The sequence below is a fragment of the Tyto alba genome, unplaced genomic scaffold (genome assembly GCF_018691265.1).
Source record: "Tyto alba isolate M040663 unplaced genomic scaffold, T.alba_DEE_v4.0 Super-Scaffold_38, whole genome shotgun sequence".
NCBI classification, from domain to species: domain Eukaryota; kingdom Metazoa; phylum Chordata; class Aves; order Strigiformes; family Tytonidae; genus Tyto; species Tyto alba.
The window spans coordinates 7,130,163-7,155,670 of NW_024881313.1; the positions used below are offsets into that span (position 1 = coordinate 7,130,163).

Genomic DNA, 25,508 nt, shown 5'->3' on the forward strand with positions numbered 1-25,508 from the left:
CTTTGCAGAATCTGACCCTTAAAATCTTTCTAATATATGGGTTACTAACAATTACTGTACAGCAGATTAAAACAGACACATTTATGCTAGCCTTAAAATCTCAGAAGGGGCAACTGACTGATCAAAAGATAGTCTTTACCTCACTTTTTTCTAAGTCTGGCCTCTCAGCATTAACAACCTCAGCCAACAGCTGGTCCTCCAGCCTGTCCCTGGTGACAGTGAAATTAATGAGGGTGGTCTGAGCCTGCAGTTCTGGCTTGTAGTGAGGGGCAGCCAGTTCAGTGTGAAGGATGTGATGGAGATTCTTGTTGAATTCACATTCCTTTGTCTTTAATCTTGATATATCTGAGCAGGACTAAAATGCAGAAGAACGGGGATTTCACAGAATTAAAAAAACACGTAATATCTTAGACTGCAAAAGATGAGGACTGCGTGATCTTGGCAGCATAGCAAATGGATACAAAGCAAACTTTAGGTGCCTGCAGCTTAAGAAAAAAAAAAAGAAAGAATGATTGAGCACACCAAAATTATATGAAGAATACACAGAGCATTTCTTAATTGGCATAGTTTCATTTGCATATACAGCAGGCACCAGTAGATTATTCACTGCTGTACTGGAGTCTGTGGCTTAGGGGTATATGCCCATCTTCGTTACTTACCACAAACTTAGAAAAGTTTTCAAACAACCCTTAATGAAACAAGAGTTGTTATTATACCTGTTACTAATGAGATGAGCAATAATTTCCTTAAATATAGCTCACTTTTCCATCTTTTGAAATAGCTTAGCAGTAAATCATAAAAAACTAAGCTGATGCATATATCTATAACAAACTGATAGTGACCAGAGGAGAGAGAAGGGTTGGTGACGGAAGTAACAAAAGTAATTTTTAAAGGCAACCTACTAAATGTTTTCCTCCAAATCCATCATTTGCTGGGTGAAAGAATAAGCGATACTAGGTTCACCTTTTATTCACTGAGTAAGATCCCTTACTCAAAAGATATAATTTCTTGACCCCCTGTCTTCAACGAGAGGTGCCAGCCTGTCCCACTCAGCATCACTACTACTGCCAAAGTACCATTTTGGAGCCCAGCAGTGAGGCAACATAAAGTTCACCTTCCTACTTCTATGGCACAGCACCAAAAAATACCAGAAAGACTGCTTATAGACTACAGTGTGTGCTCTGCGTCTGGTCTGGCGTGAGTAGGTGCCACAACTTTGTGTCATCTACTTGCACAGTATGTCAATCTTCAGCCATCACCTAGACACTAGAGAAGTCAGTAGAACATTTATACAGTGGAACATAGGTAGACACAAACTCTTTTCACAAAATTCAAGTTGATATATGTTAAGCCAAATAAATCTTCAAAGTGATTGCAGTAGTATAGATGCTAAACGCTTAAAATCTAATTAATGAAAGCCACATCAGACCATGAATAAAACAAGTACCTTCTATACAAATTTTAACATCACTTTCTTTCTAGGGTATCACAGGGCATTGCCAGAGTCAGGGACATAAATTTCAGCTCTTAGAAGCCTTGCCTGCTTCTGACATCCCCTTAGCCAGAAGGCGTAGGCTAAATGAAACGGTGTGCTGGAAGCATTTCTGCATTTCACCAAGTATCAGAAAGAAAAGACAGTCACTTGTGATACACTGCAAGTGAATTCCTAAAAATAACCTAGTATGTCTAGTGCTAGGAAACCAATGACTCTACAAAATTCAACATCAGACGTGTATGTTTCATACGACTGCCATGCACGCAAACTACTGGAGATTAGTTTTCCTGGCTTACGCTTGTATAATAGTGAAATAATTTAGCCATACAGTCATGTCTTTCAGATAATACAACCTTTCTTAGGTGGACATGAATTCACCTTCCAGTTCTGCAACATGGATTTCGATTCTGATACTGTGATCTCTCCACAGCCTTCAAAACTGGCTACAGCTGGAGGGTACAAAACAGTAGAGCTTGACAGAGAGAGCACAATTTTGCTTCACTTTCAGTACAGACACACAGAGACAAGAGAGAAACAGAGATCTGACATAAGACAACTTTTCCAGTTTGTTTTGTCAGTGGAAAAACCTCTGTTATGGGAGTCACACTCCATGTCAGAAGGTCTGTGTGTTGATATACTAAGCGTCAGAGTTCTGGATTCAAGTACTAACTTTATGGGTTCTCAATTCACAGCAGCAATAAATTACCAATTTCTGTGATTATCACCTATGAAAGGCAAAACCTACATAATGACTCAGTGGGTTTTATTACTGCAGCTGTTCTAGGTTTTCTGTTAATTACAGATCTGGGAAAAATAAATGTTTTGTTATTGCTCTCACACGGTTCAAGGAGTATAAGTAACAACGATAAACACAGAGGTGGGGAAACCCAGTAGAGTTGCTTATTTTTATTCAATGAAATGTATCTGTTTAGAGGTTAATTCTGGATGCTGAAGAAATGTAGCAGATATAGGCACTATTTATGGACGTCCATGATAGAAGGCATATAAAAAAATGGTTGCCAAAGAAATTACTAAAGACAAGTTCTAGTTTTGGTAATTCTTCCTTCACCATCTCCTATTCCACTAGCACTAGAGCAGACTGAATTAATGCACCATTCTACCCAGGAACAGACAGAGCATCTTTCATGTGAGCTCCAGCTCCCTGTTACTGAAGAACATACAAGTAAATTAAAGAGAGATTGTTCTCCACTAGTTTTTTTCTGTTTAAATTTTTGTAGATCTTGAAATAAAGTCGATTAAGGAATTCAAAAGGGATTCTCAAAGCACTTTAAAATTCCTGTATGCAATTTGAGGAATAACTGATTTTTAGCAAAAGCAAGTATAAAAACAAATAAATTTCAAAAGCTAACACGAGCACTAAAGTCTCAGCTATGAGAAGCCTAGGAATAGTGCAACTTCTGATCTGATCTGTCAAAATTTCACCTATTGTCACAAAGACCTGCTTTTCCCTTGCATACGTGTTACCTAAGGAAACAATGCCCAAGTGTTTCAAATATAGGATCTCATGAAGGCAAAAAAAATCTTGAGTATAGGAGCATGACTTCATATTGTGAAATGGCTCAAGTGTTTATGTAAAAACTTTTCTTAGCATAAACTTTCATGCAACTCAAAATTAAAAAGAGTACTTTCCAGGGCAGATGTTCTCCAAAACATGCCGTAACTCTAAATGGCAGAAAGTAGGATCGCTTCCTGTAGCTAAACGTTTTGGATCAGCTCAGCAAGAATGAAAAGAAGTGATAAATTCTTGGACAGGAAAGGAAAGGGAAACAATATTTTTCAGTGTGGAGAAAGAGGGATAAGCACATTTTCTGAAGGAGCCTTCTTTCAGTTCCCGCTGATAAAAATTAAAAGCTTCTGGAACCGACTTGCAAACGCCAACAAGTAATGCAGAGAATGAAGTTGAATAAATCAGGTGAAAACAAGTGCAGAATGGAGCTGTTACTAAGCAATCTCAGTAGTCAAACTGTGCAAGTTGGTCAAACTATGTTCAGTGGGGAAAGAACTGCCTTAAAGTTGCACAGCTGGCAAAACGTTCAAGGCAAGGAAAGCTTCTCCCTGTGGAGAAACTGAGTGAATTGTCTTGCTGTTTCATGAATAATAGTCATGCTTCATAAGAATGGAAACTTGTTCATACAAGCTACATTTGCACATAAATCAAATTTCAAGACATCTTAAAGAATCTTGTAATAACCTAATCTTGCAACTGAGGAGACATGATTACTGCTTTGTGAATGTGCAAAGGATTTGAGCAGGTGTAACAGCTCACGTGAATGCAAACAGGGGCCTTATGAACAATGAATTTATTCCTCTATCTTCTCTCCTATGAGACAAAATGACATTGTTCCTATTATAGTTAATGCTCATATCCAGTGATCTCCAAAACAGTGGTGCTGGGAAGACAGGATAGGAAACACACAGATAAAACTCAAATATTAAAGCTTATCCATACCAAACCTATTCAGTGGCATCACTCCTCTTATAGCAGGCAAGGGACAAAACCCAACACCATATAGAATTGGCATCTGTTTACTTTTATGACTTGATTTACTTGCTCCAGAAAATCTAAGTACATGCATTTTGAATAATTTTTGCACACATTGCTAATAAGTTGCACCCGAATTTTACTTACTGTTTTTTTCTTGTGCCTTTCATGCTTACATAAAGCTATGCAATACAACAGATATTTTTTGGAAATTATTTTATTCTCTTTTCTCCCTCTTCTTAAAGAAAACATCTGAGAATATTTTAATAAAAATCTTAGCATTTTGAAGCCATTTTGAACATAATGTCACAATGTAAAGTGTACTAAGACCCACTGAGCAGGTTTGGATCTCCAAAATTAAAATTAAAAAAATATCCAAACTTGAACACCTAAAATTGTTAGACTTCTAAATATATACTAATATATACTTAAGCAAGAAGTCTGATTTGCAGAGATAACAAATGCCTGTAGTTCACCCTATAATCACACATGTTTTGAGGAAAATATAAATTTATACATATATGAAGTTCCTTGAAACTGAGACTTTATTTTGCAGGCTTCATTCAGAAACAATACCAGAAGCTGGTGTTACAGAATATTCAAGAGTCCAACACAAGAACAATCTTGGTAAACAAGAAACGGGAGAGATACTTTTATGAAGCTGCTTCACAGATCAGCAAGTTCTCTAATATGTAGGCTAGTAAATTTGCTTTGGAAGGAGTACAAGTTGATAAATTTCCCTTGCTATGCTTTCTGTCGATTGATATGATAAGATATATTTTACTTAAAATTAGGATTGTCTGAAGCTCAGTGGATTTAATTATTTGTAATTATCCAGTTGTTGTCAGTATGTGGCCATTTTATGACAGTGGTATCTACTGTGTGGGTCAGGTTCAACTGTATATCTTTTCAAACACAGAATTAATGTACTATTGATGAAACCATTACTAGAACCAAATTAAAGTCTGGGCTGATGTATTGGTCCACAGGGTGCTGTCAGACATGAAAGGAGTAATTAGTATTCATTACTTCATACTCTGCAACATTCCAATTATTAATGAACTTCAACTGCTGGACTACACCATATCTATCACAAATATCTTTCTAGTCTTTCTTTATTAGGAAAAAAAAATTCAAAGCACCTGACACAACTACTAAAATAAACAAATAACAGAAATCAACGCAGAATTACGGAAACTCTGCTTATTTGGTAATAAAGGGGAATATATATTACCAGTGCCCCACAAAGGAGACTTGCCACATCTTCAGTGAGCCACAGAATGCTAGGTCGTGCAACACTGCATAAAATATTCACCAGAAGAACATATATGTGAATAGCTTCATATATTTGCATTTGTGACTGTGTGTAGAGTTATGCTGTGCTACATGGAAACCTTTGCTAAATAAATGCAAAACTATATTGCTGTGACCCTTGTCCTTTTCAATCCAATTTCTTTCTATTGTTTTACATCCATGTGCAATTTCTGACCTCTCTTTTAGACCAGTATAATTCTCAGTACAGTTTCTTCACTACAGATTCTAAAAAGCAAGCTATATGGTTCTACTCTAAAGTACTTCAAATACCACTGCAGAAAAATGTAACGAAGAGGAATCATTTCAGGATCTCACAGTGTAAGACAAGAGTGCATCCTCCAGGAGCTTTGTGTATGCAAGCAGATTTAAGCTTATGTATTGCTTAGATTTACTGTGCATGCACCAATGCCTGAAATATGGAGGGAAGGAGGGAGAAAGACCTTGGGTAATTTGTCCAAAACTAGATACCATTTTTATTTAACCTTTCTTTCATATTTTCTCTTTTAATAACCTGAAACTGTGCAAGCACTCTAAACACTCTTTGAGTAACATTTGAAACCCATGAAGAAACGCTTCAGGGGTATCTCTGACTATTTTATGAGAATAAACAACATATTCTTCAACATGAAAAATCTAGCTTGTTGACGTGTTGTTTGAAAACAGGAATAGAAGAAAGGAACACATTTGGGCTTAAAAATAAATCCACATTTAAGCAGAGACAATAATATGGCATTTCAGTTGACCAGGTGAAACATTTAATGAGCTTTACTGAGTTTACTCTCATGCCACTGCAAATTAACGTTATTCTTTCGGTTGACAGCCGCACTGAAGACTCCACAGCCACGTTGGAAGTTTTCATGAAAAGTGATGGAAGACATAACAGACTGAAATTCTCTTGCACAAAGTACAAGCTCCTTTATTTTTGCTGTTATCATTCTGCAAATGTGCGTTTAAAGATATCTCAATTAGATCTTAGGAAATATTTTTGAGTACTTTCTGAATTTGACAATAATTTTTCAAAATCTAGGGAAAAAGGGGGCATGGGAATGAAAGATTCACAGACATCCTCTACAAAAAGTCAGAACATAAGGTTACCTCCCTTGTACTAACTACCACTCCTGCCACTGCCGTTTCAGAACAGGGAGAACATATTAACTCAGCCTTGTGTTACGCAGTTTGAATTTCAATCTCCTACTGGAATGACCAGCTACAGACCTCAGGGGTGGAGCTCACACAGCTGACAGAGCTGTAGCCCTTTCATTAGGTGAGAGAGGTCAGAAAAGTCCCTGTACTCAAGTATTTGGAGCACTCACATGAGAAATAGGGCATGTGAGTTTTGGTGGTGGCAGACTAGGTTTCTGGGTAAAACTGAAAAGACAGTAACGAAAATACAGTAACACCCCCACTACATTGGCCTCAGTGGATCTGTAAACACTATCAACTGGACTGGTTTGATGCACGGGACGTTGCAATCATGTAATGATGTAAAGAGTCCTCATCTCTGTCTTGCTTATTTCTACCCCATGTTGTACCATATCAGTTTTCCCTCGTTAGCCTTACCCTTTTAAAAATTTTATTTTCTTTTTAAACAAGTTCATTGATTTGTTTCATGGGATGGCCCAACAAACAGTTATGACAACACACTGCAAAGTGGTTTTCTTAAGCTGATACTGCAGCTGGAAAACCCTACACTGTTAAATCCAAATCTAACCTGTAATTTCCAATGCTCTCCCCTTTGCTATAGATGCCTAACATGAAAATGCAGTATTTTCTTTTATTTTGAGCCACATTATAATATATGCCTGCTGTGGAAACTCCCAAACAAACAAACAGACAACAAAAAAAATATTTTTATACACAATTACTCAACACTCCGCAAACATACAAATAGCAGGTTCAAATGTCTGTGAGAGGAGAACAAACTATCACCACACAAGCTTTTGGGGTTTAACAACAACCCAAAACGCTATCCCCACCCCTCCTTGTTTCGTTCCTTTTTTGAAGTAAAAAAAGTAAAGATTTTCACATTGGGTTGAGAAACTCACACATGTCTATACCGTATTTCAAGTCCAATTTGTGAACTGAGAAGAGAATTTTGTTACCTAATCAGATGCATATACGAACATTTTAATACCCACTCATCATCAGTTTTTATCCATTGCATTTTAAAAAGAATTAAGTAACTTCACGAAGGGTGATGAAGTAGTAAGCAAAATGTGGCAATCAAAGCAATATAGATCCAGTTATCATAGCAAAATTCTGATTACTCAAGTATACTTACTTTCCATTTTTAACAGTATGTCTTCCACGCAGGGGATCAAGTATGAGATCAATAGATTCATCCATGTTTTTGATTAGTACAGTCTCTCCACAAGCCAAAGCTCTTTCAGTGGTCTTCAGAAAACTTAACATGAAAAATAAAAAAATAAGCCCTCAAATATTAGATAAATGATGGTTTTAGAACTATTTCTTTTACAGAATAGAATTGGAGAAGATTTTCTAAAATATCATGGTTAAACCATGCAAAACTGTTCACAAAGAATTTCCCAATGGTTAAGAGTTCGACAGTTTTGAATTCAACATCTTTCTACCTATGCTCTTGCTAGTCCTCATATTAAACAAAAATATATATTGCTAGGGCTTTTCTTATAAGGAAATATGAGGATATAGCCCCACACTAAAGACACTGGAATTGACATAGTGAAGTTGGGGGAGCACATATATATTTTAGCTTTTGTTATTCTTTTAATTTTACATTTTTGTGTTATAGCTTTTGATATATCCTCATCTAAATGATAAACACTTTCGTGAAGGGTTAGAATCTGAATGACTTGGGAGAACTCCATTTCATCAGGCACTGAGAAGAGCGTAGATAATAGTGGAAGGATAAGTAAACAGAAAATATAGCTTCACACAGAAGGATACTACAGGGTATGAATGAAAAATCACAATTATTTGCGAGGGTTGGAAGAAGAATTAAAAAAAAAAAACAGAGCAGGTGAGGGAAAAGAGCTTATTCAGAGGAGCAGACAGGTTAAATTATTAACACTTATTTTAAAAATGAGGCATTATTGTGACCACTTACTGTGCTGTATAATTGTGTGTTATATCTGGAATTCAGCAAAATAAACTCAGATAGCCCTTTGAAATGGAGCAGTTAAATCTTGTCTAGTTGTCTCCCTAAATCAAAGTAAACATGAGAAAAGATGTGAACAGATAATTATATATGAGTGCTATCAACTTACATATAATTCAGTAATAGCAATAAGAATTAAAACCATGTTTGTTTACCATCAAAAGACCTGATACTGGCTTCTTCCTTGAATGCTGTACCCTGGATTGAATCTATCCCTCTGTAAGGTGCATGTTCTGTGTTCTGCTGACTAAACCGTACAGTATAAATAAGTTCATATCATCAGGCTTTGCACCTTATCTATTGAAAAAGTGATTTGCCCTCACAAGAAGCGCACCTCAACTTCCACTTTATTTCCTCCTCATACTTGAAAACAGCATAAAAAGGTCCCCTTTCAAGCACCATTTTAAATGGAAAGTGATGCTATGGATAAATAAGCAGCAGTGTTGTAATATTTAAAATCTTCAAGTAAGCACATTCCAATAAACACCAATCCTTTACAAAAATGAGGGGAACTTGAGGGCAGTAAATGTGAAAGCCAATTCTTCAGCATGCACATACCCTTTTTGTCCTAGACGTACGACTTTAAGGTCAGCTCCATATTTATTCTTTATCCATTTAATTCCCTGTTGCTGGGGATCTATCATCAGAGGCCAGCACTCGCAGTTTGTTAGAATAAGTGGCATTTTCTGTTGACATCCCATCACCGGGCAGTCCCTCGTTACTCCATGCCGCAATCGTAGCATCATCCGTCAACATGGCAATTGAGTCCAGGCCCTCCGTCACAGGAATAGGAACCTTTGAATCAGAGTGGAATATAATCTTCCAGCAAGGTTACCAAGCAGCAAGACATGACTCAGTGCAATGCACAAGATAACTGGGCTGATATAAATTCAGGCTTTCTAGGCAGAAAAGTAAGAAGGAAGCCTGTGGAGTTTCAGATGCAAAAGAATATACTAGGAAATGTGACGAGAAGCAGTTTATCCTATTTATAACATTTTTTAAAAAAAGTGTTTTCATTTAAGACATTTAGTTCATAAAAAATGTTTATAGTTCGATAAATTTAAAAAACCATCATCTATTACAAATTTCAGTGTATACAGACTCTGATATTGCAAATTCAATGGTCACATATGCTCTTGAGCAGGTATTTCTGGAGCATAAACCAGTATTTATCCACAGAAAAAAATATAAAGTCAGTATTCCCATGATATCTTATTAATATAGTACCGCTGTGTCTTAACAAGCTCAAAAGCCAGAGAATGGGACCATCTCCAGGGGCAGAGGCAGCCTTGGAGCTCCTGCATGGCACCAGCTGTGGCAACACTCCTGCGAGTGCCCATGATTTCCACATACCCCCCCAAGCAGCTGCCAGACTGCCACCCTTGCTGGACACTCTCTCGTTGCAGGCATTTACAAGGAGATGGATGCAAAAAGAAATGGAACATCTGAAATCAGTGCTTCCCAAATGGGTAGGGGTGGGGAGGGAAATGCCTAACAGAGCACAACAGAGTAAGAGAGAGAGAATAACTAAGTTTTTGGGAAAAAATAAAGTGGAAGCATAAAAGAAGATCTATACTGGATGCCTGGAATTAAATTTTTCCTTACTAAAGCAAAAGGCAAACCCCCACCAATTCCTTCATGATGTTATCCCAAGCCTCCTTACTTGCGATTTCTGAACTGAATTCTAAACCCATAAATTAAAGTACAGCATCATCAGTATTTAGCCTGAACTATCTTTTACGCTATTCACAAGTGTTTTAAAACCTCTTCCATCGAATTTTCCTCCTCCCTAGACATGTATAGACCTTAGTGCAGGCCTGTAGACTGGAGATTCTTTTAGAAGTGCACACTGAAATAAAAAAACCATGTAAATCTGGTGGTTATTTACAAAGCAAATCATTACATACATTTAAGTTGAGCCAAATTTGCACAATTATTAGTAAGAATGGCACCATACCTCTAGTGCAGTTTCTGTGGCACAATGTCATTGTTACCATATTGTTACAAAATACATACCACCTTAAAATTGTCTGACCCCTGATTCTAATCATAGAGCCCAAAATAAACCTAAATTTTGATGAACTTGCTGAAAATACACTCACAAAAGGACCAACATGCATATACTCCCCTCTCCAAGCATGCAATGTATTTATCTCCTATGTGCAACACATTTATCTAAATACACCGGAAGACCAAAAATATGATTGTTTTATCTCTGGGCTGTAAGGCAAGCAATACAATAATTTTCACAAGCTGAAATACTTCCTTGTGGAGAACACAAGCATTGGGGTATTATCAGGCTTTCTAGTACAAATTTCCACACAATGCAAGAAAAATATTTTAATATATAGATACATCTGTTGTTCCCATATCTGCACAAAGCTGAGACTTCATTGCATGGAACTACTTGCTTTTCCTTCTGATGAGGACTATTAATAGACATCTATTTTTAACATCAGTTCCCAAATACTTTTCTCTCATCTTTTCCACTCTTCCACACTTGCAGGAAAACAATCAAAACTGAAATGAGGTATTTTATCTCACTGCTGTTCAGTGAAAGCATCTTAAAAAGTAAAAAGTTACAGTATGAATTATTTTTATTTATAAAAATGTCCAATCCATTTCAGAGGATTCCTAAAAGAGTTAAGAATGACATTTATTTCCAGGGTTCCACTACTGAAAACAAATATACAGTGGTAATTTTTTCTACATAACAGCATTAGGCTGCAAGGTTTTTGAGGCTTTTGAGAAAGAACTTTATCTACAGACAAATTTTTGATGGAAAATGACAGGAAAGTGTTCCAGGCAAAACAAAGCTCCACACAAATTAGTGACTGCTAAGCTCTTGCACAAAGCAGATGTCTACAAAAGATGGTCCCTCAGTTCTGAGGGCTGACCTAGGGAAGCTTGGATTTGGCTTTAACTGTATCTCCAGAGTGTCCTCAGGCAATTCATCTTGCCTGCTGTGCCTCAGCTTTGTGATTTAAAATGGGGCGCGAGTTCCACATGTCATATGTTTCAGAGAGCAAACTACATTAATTGTGATATAAAGCTGTGATTTGTGGCATGTGAGAAATAGGAAACAAGTAGGAAGAGGCGAGGAGCATTTGCAGCAGTAAGGAAGAAGAGAATGGTCCAAAGCTTCTGTCCCGGTTTTGGTTGGGATAGAGCTAATTTTCCTTCTTAGTAGCTAGAATAGTGCTGTGGTTTGGATTCAGTATGGGATTTGGTATGGGAAGAATGTTGGTAATACACTGACATTTTTATACGTTGCTAAGAAATCAAAGATTTTTCCACTTCTCATGTCCTGCTGGTGCGCAGGTGCACAAAAAGCTGGGAGGGAGCAGAGCCAGAGCAATGAACCCAAACTGGCCAATGGAATATTCCCTATCATGTAACGGCATGCTCGGTTTATAGATGAAGGTGGGCTAGGAAGCTCTCTCTCTTCCAGGATTGCAGTTTGGGGATTTTCTCTTCTCTGGGATTTCTGGGCATTGGTTGGCAGGTAGTGAGCAACTGCATTGTATATTACTCCTATCTATATTCTATCATTACTATCATTATTATAGTTATTATTTTATTTCTATTATTAAACAGTTTATCTCAACCAATGAGTATCTTTACTTTTACCCCTCCAATTCTCTCCCCCATTCCCTGGGCAGTGGAGAGTGAGCGCGCAGCTGCGTGGTGTTTGGCTGCCAGCTGGGTTTAAACCACGACAACTTCACAAGGAAGGATGGAGAAACCTTTTGAGAGACAACTGTAAGGGTTAGAGCCTCTATACATTTATTGAGTATTATCACAGTTTCCTCTGTGTACAGAGAAATAGGGAGTATCATAACTACATGCTCTTCCTGGAGCTGAAAAGCTAGGCAGAATAGGTTTCTGTACAGCTCTACCACTATTTCCAGCATTTGCCTCTTACACAGGTGTCACAAAGGACAGAACATGGCACTGAGAACTGGAAAGGGAAGAGATTTGCTTTTTGCCAAAGAGAACTTAACCTCTCTCTCCCATTGCAAAGAGCCACATCTAAATACAGATCCGTAATTCAAATATTTGAAAGATGGCAAGTTTAACAAACCAGACTATTCACTGGAGACTCCCATTTTTAACAGCAAATTTTACCTTCTGTAACTTTAGAAAGGGAATCCAGAAATGTTCCATCAGTACCTGGTGCTAATGTTTTGTGAAGGATCCAAAGTAAGACACACATGATGCTGTTAATAAGATGTCACCACATAAAGCTTCCTTTTGTGCTTTGAGGATTTCAATGGACTGGCTCCAACGCATGTTTTCAGACTGCAAAGCAAAATTAGAAAGTGTTATCTCCTGAACAACTTGGAAGTGACAGAACGTTTAATCTCCACATTAGAAAACAGAAGCACACAAAAGTACAGCAGGAAAGGTACCCTGTCAGCAACAGATACACTTCCTAAGACTGCAGGGCTGGAAACAATCCATACTTTCTGGTGGTAATTTGAAGGCTTTGAAGCTGAAAAAAAATAGGATGGAGCTCTTCATCAAGCATTCTATGTCCTTCCCTCATCTGTTTTTTTTTTTTCAGTAATCGCTGCTTTTGTCTAGACCAGATACAGTATGGCAGACATATGGCAATACTGGCAGCATCTGGCATACTACTGCCAGGTACAGCATGGCACCGCTGCCTTGTGCAAAGTGCAGTCATTTCCAGCAAGATTCAGAAAAGGCAAGGCAACAAGAATATTAGAAGAAAAAAAAAATTAATAAAAAAGAAAAAGCTGCTTCAACCTCAAAAAGACTTATTTTTTTTTCTCACACTTTTTTCCAAGGGAAAGGGCAAGGCAGAAGAGTTGCAGGGTTTTTATCCTCTTCTTTGTCTGGCTTGTATTACCTATTAGTTACAGAAATTTTACTGAGTTAAGAGCTGTAGTCATCTGGAATTTCAACAGGAGGAAAACACACAGATTGCCCAGAGAGGTTGTAGAGTTTCCATCCTGGGAGATATTCAAAACCTGACTGGACATGTTCCGGGGCAATCTGGTCTAACCAACCCAGTTTGAGCAGTGGGGGTAGACTAGATGATCTTGGAAGGTTCCTTCCAGCCACAATGATTCTGTCAAAGTTTAATTTTTTTTAATTTTCCCCTCTCCCCCCCCAAGAGATTCCCAATTTCTGGAATCCCTTATGCACTTTGCAAAGTTCATCTTAACCAAACTTATCCTGGGATATTTTGGATGATTCAGGAATAGTCTCAGATATTGATGATTTCTAATCAGTAGCTATATGGAAAGCTGTTGTTTTATTCCAGTTACATTGTAAAGACAGCCCCTGGTCTATTTAAAATGTGGAAATGGTGACTAAAGAATTCCAGGGGAATTGAAATATCTTCTTTAAAGAAAGTTAACGTTTAAGATATGGATCAAATCATCATCTCCTTTTCAAGTGGAATTTATAACATGTTATAAAACCCAAACTATCAGTATTTGGCACATTATACTTTGATTGTTCTGTGTATATCATTCCCAGCAAAGGAATGAATGTATGCTCAAATAGTTTCAGCATGGAAAGGAAGGTAAAAATTGATCATCCATTAGAGTACTATTCAACTGATGAAAATCTGAATGTAAAATTGGAATAGACTGCCATAATCTTTCTTCCTTGTTTTTATTGTTTGTAATATTCACGATAAAATAAAAGTTGTTTCATGGTTTGTTCACTTGCATCACGAAAACCTCAGGAAATCATTCTCCAGGGAGCAGAGGGACTGAAGCAAAGGAAGAGCCAGAATGAGAGAAAGAAAGCGTACTGCTGAACAACTTATAAAGACTGCCCTTTACCCACTGTCCATACAGACATTTATTTTTCAGAGCAATGACAGTAATCAAAACCCAGTCCTTTACATGATGTAATCAAAATCAATGAAAATCACTGAATATAAAGTATCCTCCATACTGCAAATAATTTCATATAAAATGCTTGAATTTTGCTGGTGCTAGCTGCTCGACAGCTTAAAAGAATACTCTTAGATGTGCACATTCTTGAAAGCCTTAAAAATGTATAAAATCAATCTCATATAACAACTCACTCTCATATTAAAAATAAATTTCTATGTGTACAAAAACAAAGTAACAAAATAATTGTTAAATTTTATATTCATTAAGTATTTTCCATCTATACTGTTCAGAAAAATCAGAAATATTTACTGAAGTGGCTAAACGTCCTATCGTGCAAAGACAGACACAGAATTCTATGATAACAGAAGACTCGAACTCCTTTGTTATAAAATAGGAATAAAAAATATCCACTAAGAAAATTGAAGTATCTTTAATCAAAGAACCATGCTTAAAGGAGTTAGCATTTAAATGATTCACAGTGTAAATTCAGGAACTCAGTGTGTGAGGGCCTCCTAAACCCCAGTTATATTCATAAGAGATGCCCAACAAATGACAAGTAAAGGACTATTCCTGTTGAAAACTCTAACAGCAGTCTTTGTAATGTAGCAGTTCTCTTTTGAAGTATTTCAGACATTCATTTTTGCCTACAGAAGTCTTTGGCTTCTTCTTTAAACCACTAACTGAAGACAACAAGACAATAAATCCATTAATTTACAAGAGGGCTTTCTGATTTATCCATTCTCTCTTCTTGTTGCCACTGACTGCTAAGTCATAAACAATAAAGAGCACCCACCTCATTCTCCAAAATAGCTTTGAAATTTGAAGATTTACTAAACACAGAATGATTGTCTATTTAAATCTTCAGTAATTTTACCATACCATCCAAGCACCATAAATCACTAGTGACATTGGCTAACAAGGGTTTAAGAGTTGGAACATGCAGTGTAATAAATTTCCAGACAGTTAAAAATCACTATAATTTTATTCTAATGTATTATAGATTGCCTGTAATGTCATCCTGGCCGGGGTGACCCATTTCTAATTTTGAACAGCTGTTCAGCTCGGGAGTTAGTTAATGATTAAATATAAATTGCCTGATTTATTAGTCTGAATGGTTGAGCTTCCAGGTCAATGCTATATAGACAAAATCATCAGTCTTGATGCTTTTCAGAAGTTAACTGTCTCCTGTTCTAGTCAAAAAGAATTTATTCTCAGAGGAGAAGACCTGACGTTCTCAATTAATCCTTTAAAATATTTTCCCCTTTAACTTACATAATAGGATCACTAATAAAAATTCAAATCTTGGAGAAAAACTTCTTTTAACTATGTATAAACCTTCAAATCCAAGACTTGGAGACTACCTATAGGCAAAGACCATTGGCTTTCACAGAGCTTCCAAAAGCTTTGGAGGTCTGCAGAGTCAGGCCAACAGTGACCATCTCAGGTGTCCTGGGGAAAACAAAATTTTTCATATGCAGATAGTAACGTTGACTTCACAGTTTTTCAACCAAAGGAAAGATTATTTACATATTTTACATTTCTAGGCATATTAATTTTAGAATCAGGTATCAAAACTGGATTTATTTTAATGACACTGGAGATTTTTGGTTAGCTCTATACTCTTACAATAATTTTTCTCCAAAATGAATTAATCTTGATTTCCAGCCTTTGCTAAGAGATTTGCAGAAAAGAAAGTATTCAGTCTCTGATCTTTGAAAGCAAGGTCACAGGGATTTTATGAAATCCAACTTAAAATATTTATTCAGATTGCCTTGGGAACTCATGTAGTATTGTAAATATTCTTTGCATTTTTTAGTTCCTATCATTTACACTTTGTCAAAAAAGAATGGTTAAAATTCTAGATGATGAATTGAGACAGCACGATTTCTGTAAAGACCTAGGAGAGACTGCACAGTAATGCTGTGGCTGACTTGAATGGTTACTGACCGTTAAATAGGCAAGTGTTAGCTTTAATGATGTTTGTCTGCAAATAAAGCTAATAACCACACTGAAATATATACAATTTTAACATAAATACATTTCATTCTTATTTAAAAATTAATAGTTTCTGCAAAATGAAAAAACCAAAAGCAAACAGCAAATATCTGATTGGTGCCTTCCACTTATTTGCAATCTGAAGTGCAATGGGGGCAGATTCAGGGTGACTCCATTCTGACCTAGAGGATTATTCAATCTTTCTGCTCATTAACTAGAGGCTGCCCAGGCTGTCACAATGTGTTCACAGTTGTGTATAAATGTGGTGACTTAGTTACTGAGACTTCTCTCTAGCAATCATGCCAATATCAGTTGCTCAGCAATAGTGATTTTTAGGAAATTAAATTGTGGTGCAGCACATTTACTTCTCACTTCTTAGGATTATAACATTTTGTTTGTTTGTTTGTTTTTGTTCTGTGAGTTGTTTTGGTTTTTTTTTGACATTTAAATGATTTCTAGTAAGTGTTGTCATCTGACCCCCCTAGCCTTTTTTCCTCACACGATCCTCAGAAATTTACATCTAACCTCGTGCTCAACAAAACATTTCAAATATTTCAAAACTCACACTAGGATAACATTCAGGCAAAATCTTCTTACCTCAAATCCCTTGACCAACCTATTAGCCAGGTCAATAGTTTTGTTTGGTTGGCTCACATCACCTTAATGTTGGACTTTCTCTGCAACTGCTTTCTTGAGTGAAGCTGTGAGGTTACACAGATTGCTGTTCAGAACCTCCTCAGAAAAAGGATGGGCAAATATTATAGCTCAAGGTTTGGTTTTGGTTTTCTTTCTGTTTGTTTGGTTTGTTTTTTTGTTGTTGTTGGAGTTTTTTGTTTGCTTTTATTTTATTTTATTTTAAATAATGTATTTTAATAACAATAATTGTAGACATTAAGTCTGAAGGATGCAAACTTCAGAGGAAAGGTTTTGTTATACTCTACATTCTCTCTACAGCTCCCAGCACAACATAAGTTAACTAACAACAGTTTAGAACAAAACCATCATAAGAATCACTTACCAAGTATCCATTTAAATGGTGGAGATCATGTGCCTGAAGATAATAATAGGAGGAGAAATGTTTCTGATTGATGACAATGGCCTGTATTGCAATGGCCAGATCTGGAGGTCACAGACAAAAGTGCATTTCTTGTGCTAGATTCAGTAACAAACATCCTGTAACACTGTAACTATGTCCAGTGCATTCTGGAGCATTTAAAATTGTAACAGAGAGAAAAAAAAATACAAGAACAAAATTATTATTTTCATTTTGTATATGAGCTTGGTGCCATAAGAAGATCCAGCAATTTGCTCTTGGCCAGACAAGATGGTTCCACTAGCATCAGAAAACAAGCAGATCTACATGCTGATCCACACTTTCACCAAAGATCTTTAACCACATGTTTATGCACTCTGCTCAAAAGGCAGCAACATGACCTCTCTCTGCTTTCAGGGGTTTCATACTGAACGTACCTCAACTTGGTAGCAGCCACTGCCCACCCTCAGTCAGCCCCTGCAAATTCCGTCTTTTACACTGCTCAGACCCTTTATTTTCTTCAGTCTCCATCACTCCTGCCTTGTAACTGGTAATTCACTGAGATGCAGCGTTTTCTCCAGATTCTCTTAACTGAGCAGCCAGGATACCATGGAATTTTTAGATACAACCATGTAAAATTGCTTCTCTTAATGCCTACTTAACTAAAACAGCTGAAGGACGCTTGGATGAGGAGCTGTATTGTTATCGTTGTTGGAGCTACAACACCCTGTCTTTCTGAAAAAGTCAGAGAAACATGGTCACAAACAGTCAAGAATTGTTGGTCACCAAAACTGGGGGGAAAAAATGTAAATCACAAGCTTCTTCTGGTTGTAAAAACAAAAACTCTGAACTACTGCATTAGTTCATCAAAAAGAACCAAGAAGATAAAATCCACCCACAATATGTTTATCACAGTTTTCCATTTCATCAGGAAGGTAAACACATTCTTTCCCACTCTATCAGAAAAAAAAGAGAATCCTTTTCAGCTCAGCAAACTAAGAAAAAATAATGAAAGTGTTAAAACAGTCAGATAGTTTTATGATAAAAGCTAAGATGTTAACACCTTGAAAAGTACTATTTTACATATAATCATGTGAGGCAAAATTTGAATACAAGAATAGGGCTTGAAAGATCATTTTGATAAAAGAAAAGGCAAGACAACAGAGGCTGCAGCAGGCAAGTTGCCTGAAACTGTTTTACTTCTCTAGAGTGACTACAGACCTAATAACACTGAGTTCCACTTTAGAACAAAATTTTCCTATTTCAGGTTTAATGGAAGAACCGTAACAGGAACAGAGAGTGCATACCTCCACAAAAGCCTGGTGGTTTTGCAAGATCAAAGATTTAGAATTCTTCTGCCAAGTTTAGTGCTTGAATCGGTGGTGTGCAATCATGAAATTTAAAAATAATATATAAATTAAAAATAAGAAATTAATTGTCAAAGGGGGAAAGACGAAATTACAATTTACAGCTTAAAGAAGGTTGGCTTGATTTCTTAGGAATAGTGAGGCAGCCAATCTGCTTTTCAGTGGTGATGGATCTTAAATTGAGAGACTAATGAGGACTTCTGCTCAATAAGGGCATCTCACAGAGATGGGCTATAAGTAGTTTCATCAGTTTAACATGCAAGGCTTAAGAATGAACACAGAAACAGTTCTCTACTCTTTGTTTTTTTTTTTTTTTTTTTTTAGGAGAGACTTATGTTCTAGACATCTCAAGTTTGCCTGCATGATAACATAGATCTGACCATAGTTCAAGTACACTCATCCATCAAAGGCTACATCCTAAAGATGGCAAGAACATTCTTCTGCAGTGAGACAAACAGTAAGGAATGCCCCAACATTTCTGTGGGGTTTTATCTGGTACAAAATAGCCTCCTTTATCAGAGGACTTCCCCACCTCATGACTTTTGAACAGGAAAGCTGTCACTACAAAACATGCCATTCTCTTTTGTAATTCCTTCATAGGATGTAACAGAAATAAAGTAAAAGCCTAGCAACAGCAGGATTACATATCACATTTTATACCCCAGTACTTTAAATTCTATGGGATAAATCACATGTTTTACAAATGCTTGTTATTGAGAAAGTTAGTGCCATGGAACTATGCTCCACAAGTCACAGCAAAAAGATATTTCTCCCCATAGCAAGTCTGCTGGACTGTGCCCTTGTATAATCCTTTTCAATCACAGAGTGTATTTTCACTGTATTTAAGTGCTCTCATATGTTAATGACTATAATGATGAATGATACAAATCGCACCATATCTGCCAAAAGGATGAACTTGGCCCAGCTTTTTAGCCTTAACACTAATAAACAAAGTACCGTCCTGTCTCTTTTTTTTTTTTTTCATATTAAAGACATGCTTATTGTAATAGATATATATGTGAACATAAAATTATAATGTTCACAGATATTTTTATCAAATAACTGTAGTCTCTTTAAGGAGGGAAATCTGATTTCACTGATTTAATTTACTGGCCTTCTTGGCCACCTGGGCACACTGCTGTCTCGTATCCAGCTGGCTGTCAACCAACTCCCCCAGGTCCTTTCCCACCACGCAGCTTTTCAGCCACTCTGCCCCAAGCCTGTAGCATTGCACGGGGTGGTTGTGACCCAAGTGCAGGACCCAAAACTCAGCCTTGTTGAACCTCATACAATTGGCCTCAGCCCATCAATCCAGCCTGTCCAGATCCCTCTGTAGAGCCTTCCTCCAGATGAACACTCCCACCTAACCTGGTGTCTGCATTTATGAGGGTGCAGTTGATCCCCTTGTCACTTCTCACTTAAAGTTACATTCTGGAAGCCATGAAAAGTGAAAGGAGGTTAGTTTAACTGTACTGTCTAGGCTGAAGATGTATTATTGATTACTAACAGCTGCACCAGTTATCATCACTGAGAATTGCTGGCCACAAAGACTTCCATATGAAAAATATGAGTAACTTTCATTCTCTCTCTCTTTGCCAACAGAAAGAAGTGAATTATGAGTCAGGGATCACAGAACATCCGTGAATGAGGGAGCAGACATCACTAACAACTGATGTTCTGCCTTCAAGTTTATTCTTTAGAAAATTGGATAGAGGAAGATGGGAAAGAGACAAGCAAATAAATGACAAGAAGGGAAAAGGGCAAGAAATTAAGTGAAGGATAGGGGGCAACTGAATGTGTGGACTGATGCTTGGATAATGATGAGAAAAACTCTAATGCCACTTCAAAGGCATTTAAAAGAGACTAGATAGAAGACTAACTGCTTTATTGCTCTTACTGAATTTGTTTAACTCCAAATGGAGAGAACTACTGGAAGGCTAGCATTCATAAATGACATACAAAATATATCTCTCTTCTATACTGCTTGATTTCATGCAGATTCAGATGAATTTGCACTGGTGGAGTACCTTCTTCTTGTAGGCTCTACATACTGGCCTTGTGCAAGCTTAAAAGAAATTTGGCTCTTCAGAGGATGACAAATAGGGTTGCACAGCACTTCTACTACTCCTGAAGAAGAGGTGGTGGGTGAGGTAAAAACTTCCTGCAGACTCGATACAGTCAGCAGGCTGTCTGGAGAGACAGATATAGAAAAATGTCCATATATCGAGATTGAGCGGCTTTCAACATTAGAAGAATTCTTGTTTTTATGGACTATGGATGCATACAACTCAAGTAAGGAATAAGAGCTTTCTACAGGCTGATGGGGTACAGAAGGTTATCAGCATCTAAGGTAAATAAAATCTAGGTACTTGTCCCTGAGAAGTACCTGCATTGATCATTTTTTTTTTCTACAGACAAAATGCAAGTTTGCCTTCTCTTTATACCCATTTCACAGACGCCCTTGCACAGTGAATCACAGCTTTAAAAGGCCTGACATGAGCCAGCTGGAACCAGTTGCATAAGGCAGGGGTGCACATTACAAAATACTGAATGCAAACATTAAATGAAGCAGATCGAGAAGCCACCATAGTTGTAAAAATGGATCTGATGAAATTTTGCTCAATGTAAAACTCTCTGGAAATGTGGAAGACAACTGGTGAATATTTGTACAGCACTTCACTCTAAAAATGCATGCCAGCAAAAAGTCAGTGTTTCTCTCTGAATTTGCATCTTTTGATCAGCTAATCCTGGTTAATGCTACTGCTGTATGTAACAGTCCTCCCCATGGGACAGCATGTTGAATATCATGTCCTTTAACATATGGATTGATACAAGTTTCCAACTGAGGACCTGAAGCTGATTTTAAATTAAGATTGAACAGCACAGTTCAGGATCATTGAATAGTGTCGAAAATCTACAAAGTTATTCACTGTTGGCCGTGTTGTGCATGTTTAGGAGAAAAAAGCTGAGCCCAGAAAGCTAAACAGAGGCTCTCTGAAATGCCAGCTGTAGCTGTGTTTAAAACAAAACCAAGCAAAGTGGTGGATTTCATGGAATTAGTGAGTGTCAATCCTGTCAAAAAGCATAAATGCAAAGATAGGAAAGGATCCTGTTCTGTACCCACCAGTGTGAAGAGCACATTCTAGCTACTGAACCTTACTAATGAACTCCACCTGTCCTCGTCCTCTAACACTTCACAGGTAGGAAACTGAGCACTAATGATCAGAGGAAGTGCACCTCTCAGCCATACAGTTTGCTATAGTAGAAACTTCTTGGATCAATGTTTTATAAAGCAGGTGTCACATCCCCAATTTGTTATAATTCTTGAAACTTAAACTTCCTTCTAAGATTCCTAGATTGTTTGAAGTTCTGGTACATGCTAACTTGCAATATTTTTCTCTCTATATTGGTATAGATGTGTGAAATAAAAAACTTGATTCTTTAGTAAAGCTATCTTTAGTGTAAATACAAGCTTCACTATGGCAGATGCACTTTGTTTTGAATGGGCAACTTCAAGGTCACAAATCTAAAGCTGTATCACATGGAGGCAAAATACATGCTGTAGCAGCTGATGGGGTTTTTTCAGTGGCAGCAGAGGGGCCGGAAGAGTAAGAGAGATGGCAAAAGTTATCTTTGTTTACCCGTTAAATCTGCATCTCCTTCAGAACAATAGAAAAACATACTATAACAGCAGGAGGAAAACTAAGAAATTGCTGAAATAAAGAATTAAATTCTCAGATACCATAACTCACACATTCCTAAGAGTTTTGGTAAAAGTTCTCTTAAACTGTTAATTTAAGAGAAAACAGTGAGAATAACTCATCCCCACATTACAGACCTGCTCAACCTTCATTTATTGCTTGATATCTTAACTTGTGAGATTTCAGATCTAAATATTACCAACAAAAAAGTCTTAAGTCAAAGCCTTCTGAACCTAATTAATGCCATATTTTTTGAACTATTTGAAGCCTTCTTTGCTAAGTAAGGGTAATTAGCTGGCAGCAGAGAAACTCCTTCCACCCACCATCTCCCAAGATACCATGAGATGTCTTTGCTTCAAGAGTACTTTGTGTTGCAGTTGCTCCATTAAATGAATACTCAATAAACAACAAACAATCCCTCTCAAAAGTTCAATAGACACTTTGTGGCAAATGTGGTCTTCGATTCAATCATTAAGTCAAAAGATTTTTGTCAGTAAAAGACTAATCAAAGTTTCCACTTCTATGTGCATGTGTGCACACATGTGCACATGTGTTCGGAGGTCTTTCAAAAAATCAAAGGAGATTTCAGGTCAATTTTATGATATGTTTAATGACAAACATAAACACAGACGAGAATGAGATTACAAAGCCCTTTCAGAGAGTTATTCCTACATTCCAACAGATCATTACTCAGAGAAACACTTGGCATATATTCCTTGTAAAAATCATAGCCAGTTATTTATATCAACTGTCATTTCAGTTTACTAATCTGTTGGTTAGAATGTGCCTAGATGGTTTTGAGGAAATTCAGTCATTTCTGATAAACAGATTCATGTGCTACCACCCAAATTATGGAATGTTCTTCAGTAAATTTGCAGGAAAAATAGTGATAATCTCTAATGAAAACATACCTTTAATACTTGAACTAGGAAGTAATAAAGTGAATAAAAGTAAAATTAATTAACAAAATGAAATAAATAAATAAAATAAAACTAGTAAAATTAAGTGGGCTCAAGATATTAAACAAAAATGCTTATTAATCAAGCAGTACTTACAATAAACTTTTTCCTGATGGCTCCTAGTTTTTCGGTAGCTGCTGTTAATTCAGCATTTGCCTGGACCAATGCACAACATTTTGGCTCTACCTCACAATATACCTTAAAATAGAGATACAACATAGATAAATTAAACAAGAATTTGGTTTCACATTCATTATAAAAATTACAAATGACTCCTGATGAAATACTTTCAGATAATTCTAGTAGTCTCTTATTACATATATTTGCTGTAGAGCCATCTTTCTACACATAAGTAAGACATAAGTAGATTTCTTTCATTATTGGCCTTAAGACTACATGAGATTTGATTATAGCCTATATAAGGAGATCTTAAGCAAAACTGAATGCATCCTTAGTGGGTCTACTCTCCAACTAAAATTAATTTATATGTATCACTTTCTTGGTTTTAGAATACATGTGGAAATCAGACAGGCATTAAGCTTGAGTAGATTTCAACTAAAATTGATTAGTTTTTTACTATTTTGGAATTAAATGATAACATACTATAATAGTAGGATGAATGGAGGAATCCTGCTGCCAGGTGCTCAAGGGAAAAACAAGTGATAAACTGTTTTACACTCCAAACAGCCAGACTCAGATGGATGTTTCAAGTGAAATGTACATCTGGGGAGGGATATTTCCCAACTGTTGCATCATAATGACAATTGAAAAGTCCTGTACAGCCACATTATTTTTTACCACATTGTACTACAAATAAATACATGTGTACATCCTGTTAAGCACTGAATACTTCCCACTTTATCTGTGCTTGCTGTTATATTCTCCCCAGAACACTAAACTGAGTTTACCAAAATAATAAACTACTTTAATAACAGAAATTCCCTCCATCAGGGCTAGGCAGTAGAGGAACTTATATATATATATATATATATATGTGTATATATATATACACACACACACAACTCATCAAATTTTAATATATTGATGACCCAGTCACAGAGACCAGCTGCTGCAAAGGATTTTGTACAAACATAATTTGGGTTGAAATCTGGATCCTTTGAGTAACGTTCCTTGACAACTTTCAGACAATTCTGAGGAGTATGTTCCTTATCATAACCCATTAAAGCTTCTAAGAAGTCACCAAGAGGAGAAGTTCCAGTGCATCAATGCTTTTCTATTTCAGAGAATCAGAAGCTAATTCCTATTTTCATCACAAATGTAAAATTGGAATCCTGCACTAGCTTACTGTTTTGGAAACATAATGCAGTACAAAGCAAAAATATTATTTCCCCCAAAAGCCTGAAGTATTCACCATCACAAACACATTTTGTGATTTTATGATTCACTTGAGGAATTTGGCAGAGATTAAATAAATATCATTAAATGCTCTCCCTTTGACTTTTCTTCTGTTGTTACAATTAATAAATCCCGGTGGCACTTAGGCTGGCTTGAGTCTGTCACCAAAGTTACACAGAAAAGAACAATGCAGGGTCGTATCTTATCCCCCTAAATTCAACCTGTAAGAAAATGTTGTGATTTAGTTTCTCCTTCTCTGGCTCTCACTTTTAACTATTATTTTCCTCTCTCATCTCACATGTTATATGATGTCTCATCGATCATTACCTTTCTCATAAAGACTTCTGCAGCTTTCCAGCTTTGGTCTTTGGCCACCTTCCCTTTATATGCCAGTAAAACCATTACTGCAGCAATAACATTGATTACAGCCATTGGTGGGTTGGTGAAGTTTTTCAGTTCTGTAAGACTAACCTGAAAAAAGGATAGAGGAACACGTACAGAATTGTGCCACAATAGTGGATTTGTTCCACAAAAGCTTTCTGATTACCAATATACAACTCTCAGCTCTTTGAAGATTATCGCTAGTAATTTTATGTGGCAAAAATACTCATGATCACAGCCCTTTCCTTGCTCTGCAATCCTATGTGCAACTTGGTCAAGTACAGTGATGGGAAGTGTACTGCCAGGTCAGGTACAGCAGTTGCCAACCTGTTGTTTTGGAGCATGATGCCCAGAGAAGATGGAAATTTGATTATGCTTGGCAGCTTGGCACC

At 36.8% G+C, this 25,508-nt stretch overlaps 1 protein-coding gene across 1 annotated transcript in view; it reads right to left on the bottom strand.

The window, feature by feature from the left end:
* DNAH11 (dynein axonemal heavy chain 11) overlaps window positions 1–25,508 on the bottom strand; it is a 156,700-nt gene that overhangs the window by 28,692 nt on the left and 102,500 nt on the right. Inside the window, 10 exon segments of the mRNA XM_042802166.1 lie at window positions 140–325; window positions 327–345; window positions 7,594–7,716; window positions 9,007–9,122; window positions 9,124–9,243; window positions 12,577–12,750; window positions 16,917–17,051; window positions 23,476–23,577; window positions 24,396–24,580; window positions 25,059–25,201. Of these exon segments, the coding sequence (XP_042658100.1) occupies window positions 140–325; window positions 327–345; window positions 7,594–7,716; window positions 9,007–9,122; window positions 9,124–9,243; window positions 12,577–12,750; window positions 16,917–17,051; window positions 23,476–23,577; window positions 24,396–24,580; window positions 25,059–25,201 (1,303 nt within the window).